At 40.3% G+C, this 20,985-nt stretch overlaps 2 protein-coding genes across 2 annotated transcripts in view; one reads left to right on the plus strand and one right to left on the minus strand.

Annotated features, from left to right (window-relative positions):
• RUNDC3B (RUN domain containing 3B) overlaps positions 1-1,309 on the minus strand; it is a 50,455-nt gene extending 49,146 nt beyond the window's left edge. The window contains exon 1 of the mRNA XM_039570475.1: positions 981-1,309. Coding sequence (XP_039426409.1) covers positions 981-1,084 — 104 coding nt within the window. The 5' untranslated portion in view covers positions 1,085-1,309. The remainder of the gene's footprint in view (positions 1-980) is intronic.
• Positions 1,310-12,677: 11,368 nt separating this feature from the next.
• ABCB1 (ATP binding cassette subfamily B member 1) overlaps positions 12,678-20,985 on the plus strand; it is a 48,578-nt gene continuing 40,270 nt past the window's right edge. Inside the window, exons 1-2 of the mRNA XM_010399216.4 lie at positions 12,678-12,888; positions 20,053-20,168. The gene's annotated coding sequence lies outside the window, so the exon portion shown is untranslated. The remainder of the gene's footprint in view (positions 12,889-20,052; positions 20,169-20,985) is intronic.

Genomic DNA, 20,985 nt, shown 5'->3' on the forward strand with positions numbered 1-20,985 from the left:
AAGATCTGCAAGAAATAAAATTATATCATAACCCTCATGAATCTGTTGAAGACCTTTCACAGACAATATTCAAATTCCTTTAATAACTTCAAAATTAAGCAATTGAAACAAACGACCAAATGGAGCCATTGCTTCCAGCATATCCACGTATTTAAAAGTTTGCCATGACGTTACAGGACAGTGCTGCACACCTGGAAACGCTGCATGAATTCCACAGTGACAGCAGTGGAAGCCCTTAAACAGAACGTCATAGGAACTGCTATTAAGCTTGCGTAAGCTCAGCACTAAGATGCTAAAAAAAAAAAGAAATTTGAATACAGTAGTTCTAGTACTGCAGATCTCCTGATCTAGATTTCGTAGATAAAAATATCCCGGAGCGCAGCCTCCTCGGGCTGCTCCTGCGGCACCGGCACGCTCGCAGGAGCACACGGTCAGCGGCTTCCGCGGCGGCTCGAACCCCTTCCCGCCGGATACATCCCATTAACTCCAAACCTCATCACATTAACTCTGGACCTGACCCGCGGCCGGACCGCGTCAACTGAAGGGCAGCTACACCAGCTGTGCCCGCACGAGTCCAGCGCTACCGAGGGCTCATCCTGCCCTGCCTTGCTCCCGCACCGCCTTTCGCCCGAGAACGCAAGCATGGTCCCGAGAACAAACCTCTCAGTCCCCCGCTTCAAAAAAGGCCATTCGACACCCCGAAGCAGCGGCACTGCCTGGTGAGCCCCTGCCCTCACTCGCCGCCAGGACACCCTCCCACGAATGCTCCCGCAGGAGCTGAGTCAGGATGGATGCAGGAGGCTGCCCTACCCCGCAGAGGCCGACACCTCCGGCCTCCCTCCGCCGGACAGGGCTGCGGCGGGGCCGCCGCCCGCGCTCCTGCCCCCGACCCACCCGTGCGGGCCGGGCCCCGCGGGCTGCGGCGGCAGCGAGGGGGGACGGTCCCCTCGGGCGGGGCAGGGCCCCGGCCCGGGGCTCACCTGCACACCGTGATCAAGTTCCGCCTCTCCACCGCGGCGTTGCGGGACGGGACGCTCTTCCTCCGGGCGGAGACGTTGAGCCCCCCTAAGCCGAGGGACGCCATCTCCGCTGGGCAGGGCAGGTGGAGCCGCCGGGGCTGGCGCGGAGCCTTTGTTCCCGGCCTCCTGCACTCCAGGATGCTGCGCCTGCCGCCGCCACACGCGGAGGAGGAAGGGGATGAGCACCAGTGTTTTCCCTGCTCCTCCTCCCGCTGCCCGGCCCCGGAGCGCCCGAGGCAGCGGCGGGTCGGGCGGGGATGCGCGGGGTCCCCGCGGCGGGGGCGGCTCGGCCCCCCCGCTCCCGACAGCCGGGCGGCCACAGCGCCGCAGAGCGCCGACACCGCCAGCCAATCAGCGCGCGGGGCGCGCGGCGCCGGCGCTGCCTGGCGGCGCTCCCGAGGGGCGCGCGCCGCCGGCGGGAGCGGGCGTGGGGAGGTGCGCCTGAGGCGGCGGCGGGAGCCGCGTTCGGTCAGAGCCCCGAGTGAGCCCTGTGGCTCTCCGAGCGCCTGTAAAATTGTGATCTTCCTTTAATTGTTATCGGTTCTTTCCCTTCTTAGCGAGTTGGTGTCTCGAATGTGCGAACTTCCCTGGTTGTAGCTTGTAGAGTTTGAAAGTCGTTAATTAGAGTCATAGAATCGCAGAATCATTGCAAAAGACTTCCGCGATCATCGAGTCCAACCTTTGAACACCATCATGTCAACTAGATGCCACTAAGTGCCATATCCTGTCACTGCTTGAACTCTTCCAGGAGATGGCTCCATCGCCTCCCTGGGCAGTCTGTTGCGAAGATGGACAGCGCCTTATGGGATATGTAAGCTTTACAGGCCATACTTGTAGGAATATGGGAATGAAGTGGGAATACACTTTACCACCAAACTACAGATGGCCCAGCTCTGAACTAAGGCATGCTTGGAAGAGCTCTGGGTAAAGGGCTTTGCCTTGGTGTCAAGATGCGGAATTGCATGGAGTTCATGTCACTAGAAGACAGGAAGGTACAACACTTGAGAAGAAAACCTAGCAGTAAACTAATTGTGGTTTGTGGCTGTGAAGAAGTAGATTTGGCTGGATAGTTGGGGAGGTATGAAACTGTATGGATTAATTTGATTTGCTTCCTTTATGGGAGGAAGTTCCCTTTCAGCCTAAGAAAATCACTTTCTTTCTTTGCAATGAGGATGAATGGTGAAGTAAATTTTGGCACAACTCTTCATTCTACCGAGTTATGCACATAATATTCCTAAATGTATCTGTTAAATTCCAACCTATCCATTCCTATCAATGAAATATAAAAACTTCTGTTTACTGACATGCAAATCCCCACTGGCCTATGGTTTTTTTGGAGAATACCCCCTGTAGATATGAAGTTATTTCTGCCAGTTCCTGTCAAACAAGTACTGTGTCCAGCACAATTGTGTTACATGAAGAGGAATTATGTTGACATAGGAATTTTGAAAAGTAGATTACCGTATAGATGACGATTTTTTCGAATGTAGTAGCATGTAAATTTTTTTTCCTCAGAAGTTATCTAATAAATTGATTCAAGTATTACCACTTACCAAAACTTTCAAGATCATCATATATTACTTGGTATGCTGTATTCTCACCTCAACAGGTAACTGAATAAACTTGAACTAAGCTTTGTCTTAATTGAACTTGATATGAAATGGTACGTAAACTGTTCTGCCTTCTCTAAAGTAAAGCTTCTTCTTTGCTACTACAAGGTAGTTAATAATTTTGTTTCTGCCTCTCTTCTTCCCTGCTCCAGAAACATCATAAAGAAGTGGAAGCACAGGTAAACCTGAAGGAGGATATCCTTTCTACATTGGAATCAAGAATAATACTTTTAAAATTAATTTTAAATGGCTCTACTAGTACAAGATTGAAATAAGCTATTATTCTTTACTTCTTCTTTCAGACTATTGAGGGCAAATGTTGCATATGGTACTTGTTGCCTCTCAAAAATTAAGAGACTGTCTTCAAGTTTCTTTCTGTTTCTCAGAGGCTTTTTAAAGACCCATTGTGTCTGTAGCTTCTGTTAAGAGATTTGTGCAGATTGAGTAAACTTTCAGTTAAATTCAAGCTAAAGCTGAAGTAGATTTAATCTCTGCAGATGAGCAATTTCAGCTGCAAGGCCTGTTGTTCTTGAAGTAATGATAAACACACTGGATAATTACTAACACTTAACCAAAAAGCCCAAAGAAAAGAAACTAACAAAAACCAGGAGAACTTTTCTACATATACCAAAACCAAAAGTATCTTTTCATTCTTCTCATCTACGTTTTACCCAGAAACTGCAACTTTTTGTTTTTATACTTGAAAGAGATTTAAGATTAAATCAAGTTTATCCATTGGACCAAGCCTTAGGTTTTCAATATTAATAATATTAAGTATTAATGGATTAATAATATTAAGCAAATGGATTTCCTTAAAAATTGTTGCTTTCTTTCAAATATAGTTTATCTTCCACTACTGTCTTATCAAAGCAGAAAATGTAAAAAGGTTTGAGAAGACTTTAAAAGAATAAAAATTAATAATAATTTGAATATCATCAGCTGCCTTAGAAGGCTCAATAAATTTATCAGGAAATTTACTGTGGTAAGTCTTAAATTTTTAATGCCTCTCTGTAAAAAAATAGACTAAGGGGAAACCTTACTGCTTTCAACTAGCCAATGGGAGAGTAGAGAAAGAGGCTTTTCTGAGGAGTACAGAGAGAATGGTTAAGGGGCAATTGTCATAAGCTGCAACAAGAGATAAATTGGAAAAATTCTTGATGTAAAGATGTTTAAGCACTGGGGATGCACAAGAAGGTGTGAGGCAGCCCATCCACGACAACCGATCCCAACTGATAAAGGGGTTATTCCATACCATATGGCATTGTGTCCAGCGCTAAAAACTCAGGGAGAGAAGGAAGAAGCATGGACATTTGAGTTACAGAATTTGTCTTCCCAAGCAACTGTTCCCTGCTTTCCTGGAAATGGCTAAAGATCTGCCTGTTGATGGGAAGTAGTGAATGTATTCCTTATTTGCTTTGCTTGCATATACTGCTTTGCTTCACTTATTAAACCATCTTTAACTCAGCCCACAGTTTTTACTGCTTTTGCCATTACAATTCTCTCTCCCATCCCACTGGGCAGAAGTGAAGGCTGTGTGGGCCGTAGCTGCTGGCCAGGATTAATCCAGAAGTTGGCACTGTATTGTCATTCATAGTAGAAGAAAATGAAGTTGTTATCAAGCTATCACATAAGACTCCCTCATTTAGGAGCAAAGCACAAATTGGTGTGAAATGTGATATGTTTTACTATTGCACTTTCAGATAATTTTGAGGATACTGATAGTACAGAATGCATCTCGTGGATTCCAGTCAGCTGCCTAGCTTTGTATATAAGCCATAACTAAACCACAAAAAGTTTCACCTCAACATAAGGAGGAGCCTTCTTTATGTTGAGGGCAGCAGAGCCCTGGCACAGGCTGCCCAGGGAGGTCACGGTGTGTCCCTCTCTGGAGACATTCAGAACTCACCTGGACATGTTCCTGTGTCTCTTGCTCCAGGTGACCCTGTCTTGGCAGGGGTTTGGACAAGATGATCTCCAGAGGTCCCTTCCAACCCTAACAACTCAGTGATTCTGTATATGTAGGAGGCATACATGCTTGCTCTTTTCAATTTTGTGGTTTGAAATTGCTTTGGCTTATTTTTTGCTTTGTTGAGCTTTTTTTTTTTTTTTTAATTGACAGCATATCTGGGTATCTATGAATATCTTATTTACCAGTATCTATAGGAGAAAGTTTCACGAAGGATGTCTGGACTTCAGGCGGCTCTCTTGCAAGCTGTTTATTGCATAGGCGAAGTTACAGCATTTCAGGGAGTGGGTATCCAGAGCCAGCCCTACAGCTGCCAGCTCCAGCTGTAGGCATACCTGAAGCCACCTTCTGTTCAAGTTACAAAGCATTAGATACTTTTCTTTGCAGAGTATCTTAATGCATAACAACCAATACGCACCATACACAATACCTTTACATTTGCCTATAGCCTATCATAGCTACTACCATCACCATATTATAGTCATTATTATCCAATCACAAGAGTAAGTAAGTTACAATTTAAGCTTACAGTGGAAAATTCTCTGACTTCTCTTTTTCTTCCTACTTTGACATTTCTTGTTTGCCTGCCATATCTCTCTTTTGGTACAGACGTGTTTTCTATTTACTTATGCTCTTCTTGAGACTTATTTACTTGGTGAAAAACATGTCTTTGTTTGTAGTCACATACCTTTGTCCTATTCATAAAAATCTCCTTCCAACTAATCTCCAACCTTTGCCTTCTCAGTTACTCAGCACTCAGTGTTTCAGCAAAACATCTTTTACTCTATATCAAAACTTGCTTTCTTTTCTATCTCATCCCCAGTTTCTACATTCAGAGATCTTTCTGCCAAGCCTAAATACCTGTGAAACTTTCTTACCAAACTTTCATCCTCCCCAACAAATATCTTTGTACTGAAACATGATAGGTATAATTTGAAGTTCTAGTTACATTTTTGCAAATTATTCTTTCCTACGAGAATTCTGAGAATGGGTAAATTTTTCAAATTATTTGTAGATCTTGCACTTTGGCATTCTTGTGTATCCTTATGTCTTAGAAAATCTGTACAGGAGCCTTTAAAAGGAAGGTTTGAGGGCATGTTAGAAGAAGGGTTCCACCCACCTTCTTTTTTTGGCATACTGCTGATACTTAATTCTATGGAAGGAGTGAAAGGAATTGATGAAAGCAAAGTACCATATGCCTTTTTAGAGCATACTTGGGTGGGTGACAGTCATGAACAGAAGGAGATTAAGAACAAAACCTGAATTTTGCAAAATTATATCATCCTAGTAGAGTTGGCCAAGGAAAAGTAATATGAAACACTGAAATATGAAGCATGTTTGTGATTTAGGGTTGGAAGGATGTAGATTTCAATCTTCGTGTTTTAAAGCTTGTTGCAAGTCGGTTTAAGATTGCTCAGCTGAAATAAGTAGGAAAGTAATATTTGAGGGCATCATGACTTAAACACTGCAGCTTTTGAAAGTTATGCTTGTGAGATTACTAGAGAGATAAATGAGATTACTGCTTTATGCCATGGCACATAAAACTTGATCTGTGTTAATTTCTCTTGATTATTCTCTTTATATATTCTAAAGTTATGTTATTAAAAGTTATTACACTTTTCATTTGTGAGTTAAAATATTTACATTGCCACTTGGTGGCCTCATTTGATCAGCAATAGAAGATAAAAATGTAAGTTAAGATCCTTTTTCTTCACAGGTGTGCAATTCAAACCTTGACATGATTTTCCTACACATCCAGGAACAATATATCCCATTTTGTAATGAATATGTGGATGCTGTGGTGATTGCTATGGTAGTTCTCAAGGGCCTGAATCACTGATGTTGGGGTGGTCAATTTTAAGAGCTCTTCAGTAAGGGTAGAACAGAAGTGGATGATTTTTCTCCCCATTCTTCCTTTCCCGTCCTTGAAGTTTTAATGTTCCACACCCCTTCCCAATCAAAACAAGCAGGAGATCTTGTTTGCTACCAATAATTTAACTTCCCTTTTTCTTAGGACTAGAGTTTGTTCTGAATTTGCCAGGCTTCTTTCCTGCTTGTTCTGCATCCTTAGTTCTTATTTTTCAGATTTTGTGACTTGAAAATGTTTTTCTGTATCACTTTTGTGAAACCATACCCCAAATCTCTGTCCCTCTGTGGTTCCATATTATTTACATGATTAGCTGTGTTACAAAGTGCTAGTTTGGTTTTGCTAGGTTTGCTGGTTTAGTGTACTTATGTCTGGGTTCAAGGCAAGCAAATATTGATTATATTGTGCTTAGGACACTTTTACTCATAGAAATCTTATGCCTTGGTAAGCTTCTTGTCAATTCCCGGTGCCTTGCAAGCTCAGTAAGAGCGGGCTGGGTGAGTGGATGGTGAGGTGGATTGAGAACTGGCTGAGTGCCGGGTCTTGGAGGGTTTTGAGCAGTGGCACAGGGTCTAGTTGGACTGTCACTAGTGGTGTCTCCCAAGGTGCAATACTGGAATTGTTTAATTTGTTCATCAGTTACTTGGATAAAGGGGCAGATGGCTCCTCAGCAAGTTCACTGATGACACAAAGCTGAGAGGAGTGGCCAATTCCCCAGAGTGCTGTGCAGATCTTCGGAGGAACCTTGACAGGCTGGAGGGATTGGCAGTGAGGAACTGTGAAATTCAGCAAAGGCAAATGCAGGGTCCTGCACCTGAGGAGGAATAACCCCATGCACCAGAACAAGCAGGGGACTGACCTGCTGGAAAACAGCTCTGAGGAGAAGGACCTGAGAGTCCTGCTGGACAACAAGCTGTCCATGAGCCAGCAGCGTCCTTGTGGCCTTGCAGGCCAGGGGTATCCTGGGGTGCATTAGGAAGAGCATCACCAGCAGATTGAGGGATGTGATCCTGCCCCTCTAGTCAGCCCTGGTGAGGCCACATCTGGAGTGCTGTGTCCAGTTCTGGGCTCATCAGTACAACAGAAAAATGGAGCTCCTGGGGTGAGTCCAGCAGAGGGCTAGGAAGATGACTGGGGGACAGGAGCATCTTTCTTACAAGGAAAAGCTGAGGGAGCTGAGCCTGTTCAGCCTTGAAAAGAGACAGCTGAGAGGGGACCTCACCAGTGTCTATAAGTATCTGAAGGGAGGGTGCCACGAGGATGGACCAGGCTCTTCTTGGTGGTTCCAAGCAACAGAACAAGAGGCAACAGGCCAAAACTAATGCCCAGGAAGTTCCACCTGAACATGAGGAAGAACTTCTTACTGTGAGGGTGACTGAGCATTGGAACTGGTTTCCCAGAATAGTTGTGGATTTTCCTTCCCTGGAAGGGAAACCACCTTTTCAGAAGCCATCTGGATGCAATACTGAGTAGTGGGCTCTAGGGGACCCTGTTTGAGCAGAGAGGTTGGACCAAACGACCTTCCAGCCTGAACCATTCTGTGATTCTGAACCCACAGTCTCACACTCTGCTGGCTCAGGGCTAGGTACTGCCTCAGAGCAAGAAGGCAGGCTGTTGCCCTGCTCCAGTCTTGTCTCATGGTTTACTTGCAAAATCCATGTAGGTCTTCTGCAATTGTATAGCTCCAGATAGCCCCAGGTCTTCTGTCACACACTACAAGACATACTGCAAGCTGTAACCAAAAGACCTCTAGTTAATACACAGGCAATGGTTTATGGCTAACATAACACATGATTCTTGTGTTGCTTGACTGTCCTCTAAAATTACCATAGTAGATTCAAGGTTTCTTCATTCTTTCCTGATCTTAGTGGTTGTTGATTCTCTGAAGTAATGTGTCCTTTCACTGCTTGGTCCCTACTCATAATTTTTCTTTTAGCTACTTGCTCAGTTTTCTGTGATTCCTTAATGTTTTTATTATAAAGATTCCAGTTAGCCCCAGGTTGTTGACATTCTGGATATTATAATCCTGCTGGTATAGGTGAATATTGCAAATGTTTACCCAAAATTGTATAGATGAGAAACATTGTGTATTTATTTCTCTACACAGAGCACAGTCTTCTGATAATTTCTACTGACATACAGAGAAACAATTACATGTATCTGTATCTGGTGGTATAGATCCTGCAATCGTTAACTATTTGGGTCCACACACTCAAGTAGCTACTATTACTGGGTTCCTTGCCGGCTCTGTGGCTCACACGCATGAACGCACAGACGCAGGGATGGCTTCAGTAATACTGAGCCGACAGCAAGGAGTTGAGAAGGGTCCTTGCTTAGAGTTCCACAGAAAGCAGTTCATTGCTACAACTTGTGAAGGTTTCCAGAGGCAAATGACCCCGAGCACGTGACAGCTCAGGGTAAGTACAGGGCTGTGGCTAACACAGGAGCCAAGCGGGGAAGCTGAACTGGGGTACATTACCGAAACCGAACACGGCATCCTGGGAGAGGCTTCTTTCCCTCACTGTAACCTAAGTCTTTGGCACCAGAGACTGTCTCACCAAGAGCTCTCTCTGTCCCCGGTACCACAGGTCAATCGGCCACCACAGCTACTGCTACTGTAGGAGCAATATTCCATTTTCATTGTGGGGCCTTTTTCAGATTGCATTCCTGTGGGACAGGACTCAGTGACTATAACCCCATTTTTTACCAAGCCTTTCTGAGTCTGTTAATACCCCATCAGTAATGCCCCTTACATTCTGTGCAGTGACTGATACGTCTCTTCAGGCAATAGCAGTGCAGGTTGTGCATGTGCCTTCATGTCTATGCCTTCTTCAGTGTGGCATCTTGGCCTTCATTTCTCCTAAGATTACAACTCCATTTCAATAGTTGACACTTTGGCTGTCCTACACTGTGATTGTCCTGTAACTTGTGTGTTGGTGATTACTGCTTAAAGAATCTATTGTTATTGGTACCTTAACAATGTTAATAGCATTTTCTACTTCCAGTGCTTTTCTTTCTCTAAAACTATTATTTTTCTATTTCTATCCATATTTTTATTCCCATGTGACATTGTTACATCTCAGGAAAATAATATTAAAATATTTTTAATATGTATTTTTATTTTGTGGGGTTTGAATGTTGCATATAATACACTCCAGTTTTGGTAAGTCACAAGTCAAAGTTTCACATAAATGGTATTCAAAATTCCAGTCACAATTTCTACTCCCTCTGAAATGGTATCCATTAACACTCTTGGTTTGTTTTACTCAGTCACATGAAATCTATTTCTGAGTCAATGTTGCAATGACCCTTTAATAAGAGCAGTGTATCTGTTCTGCCTTAAAAAAGCCAGAGTAAAATGCTTTATTCACAGTAACATGCACTCTACTACTTTGTTGCTACTGTGTAGTATTTGTGTACCCAAAATTTTGAATTGTCTCTCAACTGGAATCTCTGGTTAAAAGAGTTAACCACAACAAGAACAAAACTGTGAAGTAAACATTTGACATCTTTTTTTTTTTTTAATTTTGGTTTCTACTTCACTTCTGGTTTTTCCACTTTGTTTAAGCATCTCTGGTGTTTCCCACTCATATTTCAGTGGCTGAGGTTGTCTAGGTTTCATCACAATTGTTGTGCATTACTTTGATTTTTAACCAAGCAAATAGAAATAATATATGCAAGTTAAATTTGTATGCTGCTTCGAGCCCCCATAATACATTCCCTTAAAATCAGAGACAATCGTTCCCCATAATACATTCCCTGAAAATCAAAGACAATCGTTAAAATCCCAAGATTTGTTTTGGCATCATGGAACATAGATGCTGTTGTTTAGCCCTCACATTTGTTTCCCACAATTTTAAAGTAATGGAGACACGTATCTAATGTTTTCATTATCTTTGATACAAAAGAGTTTTCTATTGTCACTACAGGTAAGGTGTATTATCAGCAAAGAGAAGGGTGCTTACTATTTCCCTTGTTATGCAAGCAAATATTCACGATTTTGAACCTAACATAATTAATAATAAAAATAAAAACAGACAAACTTCACTCAGACAAAATCTAATAATTAATTTATGCTGCTTCTTTTAAAAGCCTTTCTGCTAGCAACAACTCTGGTGAGACTTCCCTTATGTACTCTTAAATTTTAATAGCAACATTTATAACATAACATTCTTGCTTTTGTTAGCTTATTTACCTTGTGATAATTAAAATCGAAACTGGAACTATTTAGGCTATTTTCCATTGATGGGTTTTTCTTGATATACATAAGATCCTGCTTTGTTTATAGTTGGAGCTAGTCCATCCCATTTGCAGTTTAGACTGTAAACTTGTGTGGAAAATATGCAACATTGCTTTTCATCCTCCTTGCCATTCTACAAAGTAGTGGTTTGTTGTTGTTTGTTTATTCATGCATTGAGCATTCCTTCCCATCTGAGTTTCTGTAGCAACATTAATCTCTTTCCATGTGTTTAGATAGGATCAGTAGCCATTCTTCAGTTAAAACATTAGTCAGACTTTTTTTTCTCCCAGGCATAACTCTAAATCACATGAACTTGGGAGAAGCTGTGGCTCACGGGTCATTATAACGACAAGATGATACAATATCCCAAATCTTTCTGTAATTTTTCACCTTTTGGCTTAGTGCTATTTTTATAGTCCCATTGGGCCGTTCAATTTACCTTGAACTGCAAGTTCACAGCAATGTGGAGCCTTTCTTTTCTTCACAGGCTTCCATGTAATTCCTTGATGATTTGCCCTGGAATACATGTTCCTTGTCTCAAATAAATTTATTGGTTTAAATTGTATCTGGAAAATACAATGATAAATGCCTGCATGGTGGCTCATTTGGCTATAGCTTTCTTTACTGAACTACCTCAACCCACTTTCTCAGTGGGTCTAGAATTAGGAAACCATGTTTACTCCCACTTTGCATGGTATGTTGGATTAAGATGGGACTACACCAATTCTATTGTAGTCTGTTTGTATCCTAGCCCATTGCCCTGAGTTTGCCTGGGAGAGAGATCATTTTCTTCTGATGTTTCTCACTGATGTTTTGGCTGTTGCTAAGCAGTGCTTACTACTACTAAGAAGTCAAGGACTTAGTGTCTTGTGTTCCGCCGGTGAAGAGCTGCACAAGAAGCTGGGGGCAGGGGAAGCACAGTCAGGACAGCTGACCCGAGATGCCCAAAGGAGTATTTCATACCACAGAACATCATATAAAGTGGGGGAATTGGCTGGGAGGAGCTGATCACAGCTCAGGGACGGGCTGAGTATTTTCAGTGAATGGTGAGCAACTGTATTGTGCATCACTTATTTCTCCTGGGTTTTATCTCCCTCTCTCTCTCTCTTTCATTATTATTGCTACTATTATTATTGCTGTTGTTGTTATATTTTACTTTGCTTCAGTTATTAAATTCTTCCTACATTGACACACCAGTTTTCACTTTTTTCCAGTTCTGCTCCCCATCGCACTGGGCAGAGAGTGAGTGAGCAAGCAGCTGTGTGGTATTTAGTTGCCATCTGGAATTAAACCACAGCACCAATGGTTCATGAATTCTCTTATGTTTTAATTTTATTTTTCTCCAAGTGGGGGTATTCGCCACAGCATAAACTGAGCATTATGTACCCATCTGTCTTCATGTTTGGCCAACTAGCTACCTTCTAATAGTCCCTTTTGCATTCAAGCATCCCCTACATGATCTTGCTCATGCACCTATTGAAACAAATCTACTGAAAGTGTACATAGTGCTCGTTATGTGCAAGTGTTTTTTACCTGACCACACCATACTCTCTATGCTTCACCTATCTACCAGCTTCTATAGTAATCTCCCCTCAATTTCCTCATTTTCATGTTGTAAAGTTGCACTATCTTTTTATACCGAGCTTTGTATGATTTTATTTGGTTTGTTTGCGAGCTGGGAGTTTCTTCAAATGTCAAGTCTACTGGGACCACCACAACCTTGGCAAGGGTGTGTACTTGACTATTCAAATATTGCTGCCTCTGTATGTTTCCTTTTGGTAGGCTTTTACATGACCTGCATATTTTTTTCTCTCTGCTTTTTTTAACACATGTTCAGGATTTCCTTTCCATGACTGAGAGGCTACCAGATTTCCATTCTGTGTTTGTAGGTAATTTTTAATCTACTTTGGTAGCCAAATAGTTAAAGCTTGATGTATCCGGCATGAAACTAAGTATGAAGCTCGGTCATTTCCTTTAGGTTTCTCTTTTAACAGCATTAGCAGAGCTTGTGTCTTTGTTGCTTGTGCAGAGTGAAGGCAAACAGCTCTTTTTATTTTCCCGAGCATATCTAATAGAGGATTTTCCATCCTTTTGATAAAAACTGGAGCCATTTGTGAATCACACTGAATAACCTGTGGCACGAAGTCAATAACGGAGCTTTTATCTGGTGAGAGACACATAAACAGGTAAAGTGCACTTCTGTTCTGTTCCAGTTATATTTAACTCTATAGGGTTAAAAGCCCTATAGAGCTAGTGATAAAGTCTTGCCTTATTCTACAGAAAGCTCTTATTTATAAAATACAGCGTGTATCCAGCTAGCCTAGGTTTGATACATATCCAGTTTGTACTTTTCCACCATTATGTACTTTAGTGGAGCATGTGTGATATGTACTACTGCAAAATAGCGTCTAGCGATGTATACCCAAAGCTAATTGCTTATATTAAAGCTAAACCTGTTTTTTAATACAGAATAGAGTTTTCCCCCACAAGTCTTAAGAATCTTGAAGCAAAAGCATTTTATTTCTGTGTTCTTTAAACAGCACTGTGTAGATCAGTAGTGGCCAGCTGAACATGAAACAGAGTGCAATAATGGGCATCTAAATCCCAGCGTTTGAACTAGTGCAGTTTCACTTCTTTTTTTTCTTTCCATTCTTGTTTGTGAGATTTCTTCACTAATTTGATTAGTAGTTTTCTCATTTCTGCAAATATGATTGTCATGAAAATGTAAGCAGCTCCAAAAGTGAAACTAATACAATTTTTACATGCATGGACTCTCATACTCAGTTCTACCCTTTGCTGATGCCATTCCTTCTACCTAAAACTATTACTGAATATTTCACTTTAGATTGTATCTGAATTTTGTCATGACTAGCTCTGAAGCCTGTGTTTTGAGTAATGCTGACTACTTCTTGAGTATATTCCCAAACTTTCAGTTTTTCCATGTACTGACAGATTACTCATGTATGGTATAACATAACACATTCTGATGGTAATTTCATGCATATGTGATATGTTTGATCTGAAAGTCTTGAGATACATGGATAAAACAACATTGCTTTCTCTCACAAGTAAATGTTTGTTGTTACCAGCTCTTCTCTGTTAGTGGAATTGCAAGTAACAAAATAGCAGTCAAATATTCTGCTCAGTGTTACACAAATTTCAGGCATACAACCAACCTGAGAGATGGCTACCTTATTTAAGTGTTAAAAACTCACTTTTAGCTTTTTTCCATTGCTTTTAACCCTGGACAAATGGGATATTAAAATAATAGGTCTCTGTACTAAGATCTTGCTTTCCAGTAAACTTGTTGATGGTGGAGTCCTTCCTCTGCCATTAAAACACAATTTCTATTTTTTCACATTTTAAGTTACAGACATACAAAACTTGAGGAAATTCTGTTACCCAAATATCCACTGTTTTAACTTCCTCCGGATTCTTAATAACAAAGCATCAATGACTTGCAGGAATCACTCCACCCTCACCTCCCACTGGTCAGGCCCAATTTCACAAACATCCGTAACAAAATCTACAGCCAATCCATTTTGTTTCAACAAGGCTGTGCCAATAATTCCCTGGTGTTCCTAAAAGGGATCCTCCCACTCCTGAAGGAACAGGAGAAGGAGACTCCTGAACTTGGCAGCTATTAACTTCAGGCAGATATCTTAACACAGGTACTTGAACATCCTTTCATGCATATAATGCAGTAAGTTTTACCATTTTCCCTCTTTTGTGGGTTAGAGCTGGAACAAATATTTGTTGAAGAGTGGTTATTGACAGTACAGTATCAATTAACATCATGGCACTAGTGTTAATGTTCTTCCCTTGACCACCCAGTACTAATATTGTTATTGGCCATTTCCATTGGTTATATTGTAATTTTACCACTAGACCAGGGGCAAGTAGACAGCAGAGAGTCCCTAGTCTTTGTTATTGAGAGGAAGAGATGATGTTTAAGGGCTTTGCTGAGAGAGACCTGTTATTTTCTCTAGTTTTCATTCCTCCTCATGATTTTTGATTAGCTTGACAAAATGAGCCAGCAAGGAATTTATGTATTCTATCCCATTTTCTCAAATCCTTGCCTCTTTTTCTCAAATTTTAACATGTTTCCTTCCTGCAGTTTCATTGGTGTCCACTAAATGAAGTTTTTATCATGTTGTCCAAGGATATTCTGCAGTTAACCATTACTACCTCTTTTTACATGAAGAGCTAAACCCACTCTGAGGACTGTTTTCCCTTTTCTATTTCTTTTTATCTTTATTTTAAATGGAGGCTGTGAGTCATTTAGGACTGTATTTCTGAAAATTACAGTCTGTAATGTCTACAGTATGTGGACCTTTTATCAGATCCACAGGACTGGGATTTCCTTGTAGTCTTTCTTACTTTCATTACCTTGTCCGTTTTCCTTGTCTATACCTGCTGAAGCTGAATTTGCAGCTCTTCCCATTGTAGTCGTGCTTGATTCACAGGTCCCATAATTACTCTTGCTGACTTAACTCTTGTACCACTGCTACCTGAAAGCCGGTTCTGTTTGATCAGATACATTCCCAGATGCCAATACCAACAATTTTTCCAGGATTCACATTATATTACAATCTCATAGCATTCTAGGTAGAATAACCTGCTAGCCAAATCTCCAGTGACTGCTCAGATAACTGTTCTGAGACATATGCCTACTAAATTTCTTACAGGAAATTGTTCCTGCAGTGTAGCTGATAATCATACTCCGTTCTGAGGCTGTGCAATATTTACTAGTTAAGGAAAGCTAATCCTTGAGTTCCAAAAGCCCCATTTAAAAAGTTTCTGAATTCAGTAGCCTCAAGTATTAAGCAAATACTTTTGTTCACTCTTCAGTCAGTTCAGTTGCTATTGTTATAATAATTTTCCATGTCTTAGGAGCAGCACAACCCAAGCAGGAGTAAACAGCAGGGTACACTCCTTTCTTACCACTGTTTTGGTTTTAACTTCATAACTCGATCATAAAAGCCTATTTAGTTGTCACTTTACCTGAATTTTCAGTATAGTTGCGGTCTGAGTTTCCCTTATATCCTTGTATGTATAGTATGTGTTCTGGGCGACTGGTATTGAAGTGAAAAGACTTTTTGAGTGTGCAGAAATCCATCTGTATGGTATAGCTTTCAGGGTGTGTCCTCAAGTTAGTAAATGGTTCACTTCAGAAGCTATAAGGTAAGCCTAACAATCAGAAACTGAAAATCCACTTTTAAACATCATTAGACTAGTACTATACACCCAGATCCAAAGAGAGACAAAGCCTGAATGTTTTTATTATTAGCTAGGTCAAAACTGATGCACAGCAAAGGTAATGTTTTGGTAACATTCACCATTATTTCCACTCATATTTTGCTGATATAGAAGATACACGTACATATTTCTCCTTTTCTGTTATTCACCCCTCTTTTTCCATGTATTCATCTAAATATTTATGTAGAAGGGGATTTTCAGAGGTGAAAAATGTAATTATTCTTTTCCTCTATTTCCTATCATGGTTTAACACTAATGTATGTATGAGTGATCTGATATGGCATGATGATCAACTCCTTATCTGTATCCATGTGATCTGATGGGAGGAGATCAGTTTACTTAGTTTACCATTATAAGAATAGCCACCATTATGAGTATTGTGGTAGCACAAACGATGTTTTGATGACTACCATAGTGGTAGCACATAAAAAGAAACAAGATAACTTTTACTGTTCTTGGGGTTAAAATGTTTATGGGGAACATCTTACTATGAAACCTTGAGGTAAGCATTATTCTGCCTGCCCAACTTCACCCTCTTGGGAAAGAGAGGATATTGTCAATCTGATGACGGATTTAATGGAACAAGATGAACTCTGTAACAAATGAAGTGTGATAACACAATCCAACCCACAGTACATGAAAAGACCATGCACTCATGATGAGTTAGACTTAGCTTCAATTTTTCGCCCTTAAGAAAACATGTACACATGCTTTCCCTGACAGACCTACCACTCTTGAATAGTTCAGTTTACTCAAAATATGAATATAGGTGGAAATCTATTAGGAAAGTATGTGGTAAGTCTGTCCTGTGAAACAATGCACCACAGCAATATTCAGAAAGAGATTTTGTCACGTATATATCTGGACAAAATGAAGTACTGTATTTCAATAATTTTGTTCTTGTAAACATACAATTTCATATACACATTAGATTATCCAATTGGTGTGTGAGAAATTCTTCTGGTCCTGTCACATACAGTAATAAGCATCTTTCTTTGCTAATGTGTTGCCAAGGTGTTCCATAAATAACCTAGGCAGATAAGTTCTCCTCTCTCATGTGCACCATGCCATGGAATCAGTTTCCTTAAAGGACTTGGCCTGGTTCTGGTCACGCCTGCTTGTAACTTCCAGCTCAGTGGATGTCTTCATGAACTGATTGTCAGCCATGTGTGATCACTGCAGAAATCATCTGTCTTCTTTAGGATGTGGGATAATTTAGCAATATATCTGTCCTCAGACACCACAAAAAATCCTATGTCTTCATGAGCAAATGGCTCATGACATGGAGTCACTGCCAGGTCTTGTCCTCTATTGGTATGATAAAAGGCTTTGTTTTCATGCCAAGTCCCATAGATACTCACCAGAGGTAGTTTAAAGAAGATCAATTTTCCAAATTTAGTTCTGCTTCATAGTGCTGACTATTCAAAGAACCACAGAGGATGCTCCCATTGAGGAATCTCTGTAACGTTTAACAAGCATACCTTGCCCACAGGGAATCTTTGGATCCTTAGGATATTGGCATTACGTTCTCTAATTTCTACTGGAACAGAATTCCTTGTGTGCCAGGTGCAGACAAGGAATACAAGAAGAGCAGACTTCTTACAGTAGGAGGTATCTCAGTTTGACTAGGTGTTCAAGTGAGATGCTGAGAGTTGCTTCCTTTAACATTTTCCATACTAAAAAACTCATTTGCTCTCAGTGAATGATGATATGGAAACGGGACTGCTCTGAACACCTTATTCAGTCAGGGTGAGCTGTTAATCATTCATAATTTATTGTTGACTATAAAAAGAAATCAAGGAATTACATTTAGTATCATGGTACTCACACAGGGCCACGTGTCATTGTATGCAAACAGAATGCTTAAACTGTACAGAGGTCGTGACACGGCTGAGTCAGAGAGGAGGATGTCTAGAGTGCAAAGGGTGAGCAAGTTAGAATATGAGCAGAGACCATTTTGTTCCTTCAATTATCATTGTGTGGTGCTGGAACACTGTCCAAAGCCTTGTGGTTCAAGGGTCCCCATGAATATCAACTTCTTGGGGAGCTACCTGACAGTCCTTCTGGCTCTGACCTACAGCCTTTATCTCCCATTCTGTCTGGGAAATAGGAAATCATATTGTGATTTTGCTGTCCACACAGAGAAGGGGAGGAACATTGAGGAAGACCTCTGAGGCTTGCTGTTTAGTTGAACATCTTGTATGGGTGCTTTCTGCAGTTTTTTGGCAGGAAGGTCTCAATTTACTAATATTACTCATATGAGTTTGACCATGATTAGCACTTCTTAAATGTCATTGATTGCATTACTGTTTAATATGTTATGTCACTTTTACACGAAGTTTATACTTAGAAATCAGTAAGAAATAAACAAGAAAGATACCCTGAAATCTGGATTTGCAAGGCAAAGGTCTAATAAATTCAAGTTTCAGTGGGAAGTATATGGAGAAATGTTGGTTTTCCCTTAACAAGCATAATATGTGGGGGTAGAGCAATAAACTTGGTTGCAATCAAAATACATTTGAATGATCTTATGATGAATTTATGGAAATTAGGTTAAAGATCCTTATGGAATTAGCGAAATGGGAAGTTAAGAGAAGATGCAGATGGATTAATGAGACATTAGAGCATCTAGTCTGAATCACTAGAAGGGCTGCAGGTAATTGCGTTTTCAGTAACTGTAGCCGCAATATAGCCAGCCACAAAATAGTGAAATCTGATTTTTGAATTGCTGAAGTCCTGCATGGTGAGGGGGTTATTTTCTCCAGTCTCTTTTGAAGTGTTTTGTGCAAAATGATCACATGCAGACATATCTTGATATCATAACTGGAATCTTCCTGCTAAGTCTCCCTGGATTGTTGCAGGGATCATTAGTGTTGACATGTAAGGCAGAGCTGTGGCACGTAGCAGATGTTTCTGGAAGCAGAAATGATGTGAGGGAGCATTAGCCCTATTGTCTATGATTATGGCTACTTGAAAGGTTTGGAGCTTGTGAACATGTGTCTGCACTGTATCCAATTGCCTGTAGAAACACATTTACCTTGGAGTGCACAATCGTTTGTTTTACAGTAAACATCAAAAAGGAACAGAGCAATTTGGCTGTGGTTAAAGACTAACAAGCAGAACATGGTCACAGTGCCATAGTCAATGTCTTATGACATGAACTGAAAGAAGTGACTATTTTTGGTCATTTCACCACAGTAACAAAGTCCAATGTATAAGATTAAATAAAGTAAGTGTACTTCTGCACTGCTACAGAAAATGGAAGTCAAATTACTTACAGAATTTAAAAATATTTGGCTATTATTGAAATAACCCCAGTTTGGGCTACTTTACATAAAAAAACAAAAGCTGTGAAACATTTTGGGTCCTGAGGATAGTAATGTCAACTGTGCCAATTCTGCCTAGAAGGGTTATAGAAACGTTTTTTGATGGGGTTTTTTTTGTGTGGGTTTGTTTGTTTGTTTATTTGGGGTTTTGTTTTTGTTGGGTTTTTTTTTGCCTAGAGAGGACAGACAACACTTGTGAAAGCAGCATTAAAATTTTGAAAGTACTGCAAAATGAAGTGGAAGTTCTTCCTATCTGTTGTGGATAAGGAAGGGATAACAGCTCTAAATTATCTCGAGGACAATTCATATTAAATATCCAAAAAACCTCCAAGTAGTTCAGATAGTCTGAAGTTCTCCATCTTTGCTTTTGGAAACTAACTATGGAGGTACAGAATAGAAACACCTGTAGAGAACGTAATGTGTAATGATTGATGTGATCTGAAGGAAGGAGGGTGGACAGGATGGCATTTTGACATTATATGTCTTCCACATATAATGAACTGTAGGTGTAGAAATAAATAAAAATTTGGAATCAATATTACTAGGAAGAAGCTGAATGAGAGGTTTTTAATTCTCATAATTTCCTGTGTAATCTAGACATTTCACAAATAGTATGGAATAGAATGCAAGTATTTATAAAATATGGCTTTGAATAATATTGTACAAGGGAATAAGTCAATAGCTTTGATTTCTGTATAGAATATAATATTGATGCTGTTATATATTTCGTATGTAGTGACTTGAGTTTGTAAACTCCTTTCTCAGGCACTCAGCTGTCTGTGATCAAGACACAGCAGTGTAACCATCTTTCAGACTTTTGAGGAAACTTCTTAATTTGGAGCAAGAACTGCAAAGAAGTTGGTAAAATGGGCTTCTGCAAGGTAAGAAAGGTTGCAGACAGGTAAGACTCTTAAAATTGAGTTAAGCAGCAGTTTAAGGATTCAAGAGAAAGAAACATCATCATGAAAATAAATAAAATCCTAAGTGAAAAGCAAGGATTTGGAAGACAGCAATTCAATCCCAATGAAGATCCATTCCAGGGGCAGTAGAAACCAGCTCTACCCCACCTCACTGAGGACTTCTTGGCCATCAAAGATTTTTCCTGTTTCTTGATTCAGGGCACTGAACATACCAACACCCACTTTAGTATTTCATTAATTCAAGTTATCAAAACATGGTAATGTATGGTAACTAATCAGTAACTGCTGAATACTTTTAAGCTGTGTGTATTCAGTGTACAAAGGGCTCTTTGTGCATGGCAAAAGGTGGCTGTCCAATCAAAGGCACTCAGGGAGGGAAGGATTACTTGTCCTGTTACAATGTTACCAGGCATATCCTTGCCTAGAAAAGTTATATGGACAAAAACTGGACATGTTGTAGTAATATATGTTTTATTTAGATTTAAGTGGGTAAAATGTTTTCCACCTGCACAAAAAGTAATTTTGTTTATTTTTTCCCATCAGTTTTCATTTGTGAAATAAAGTCCTGAACATTTTTAAAGTCTAATGTTCTGTACTATATGTCTTTAAATGCATTTTTCTGTTATAACTGTAGTCATAATATAACTTTAAATGCAACTATTCAGCAAGTAAAGATTATGTTTTCAGAAACAAGACTGAGTTTGTAAAGCTGAAAACTGGCACATTAGTAATAGGAATCAAGTGATATTACTTTAGTTTGTGGTAGTCCTCCTTATGA

This window comes from Corvus cornix, chromosome 2 (assembly GCF_000738735.6).
Source record: "Corvus cornix cornix isolate S_Up_H32 chromosome 2, ASM73873v5, whole genome shotgun sequence".
Classification (NCBI taxonomy): domain Eukaryota; kingdom Metazoa; phylum Chordata; class Aves; order Passeriformes; family Corvidae; genus Corvus; species Corvus cornix.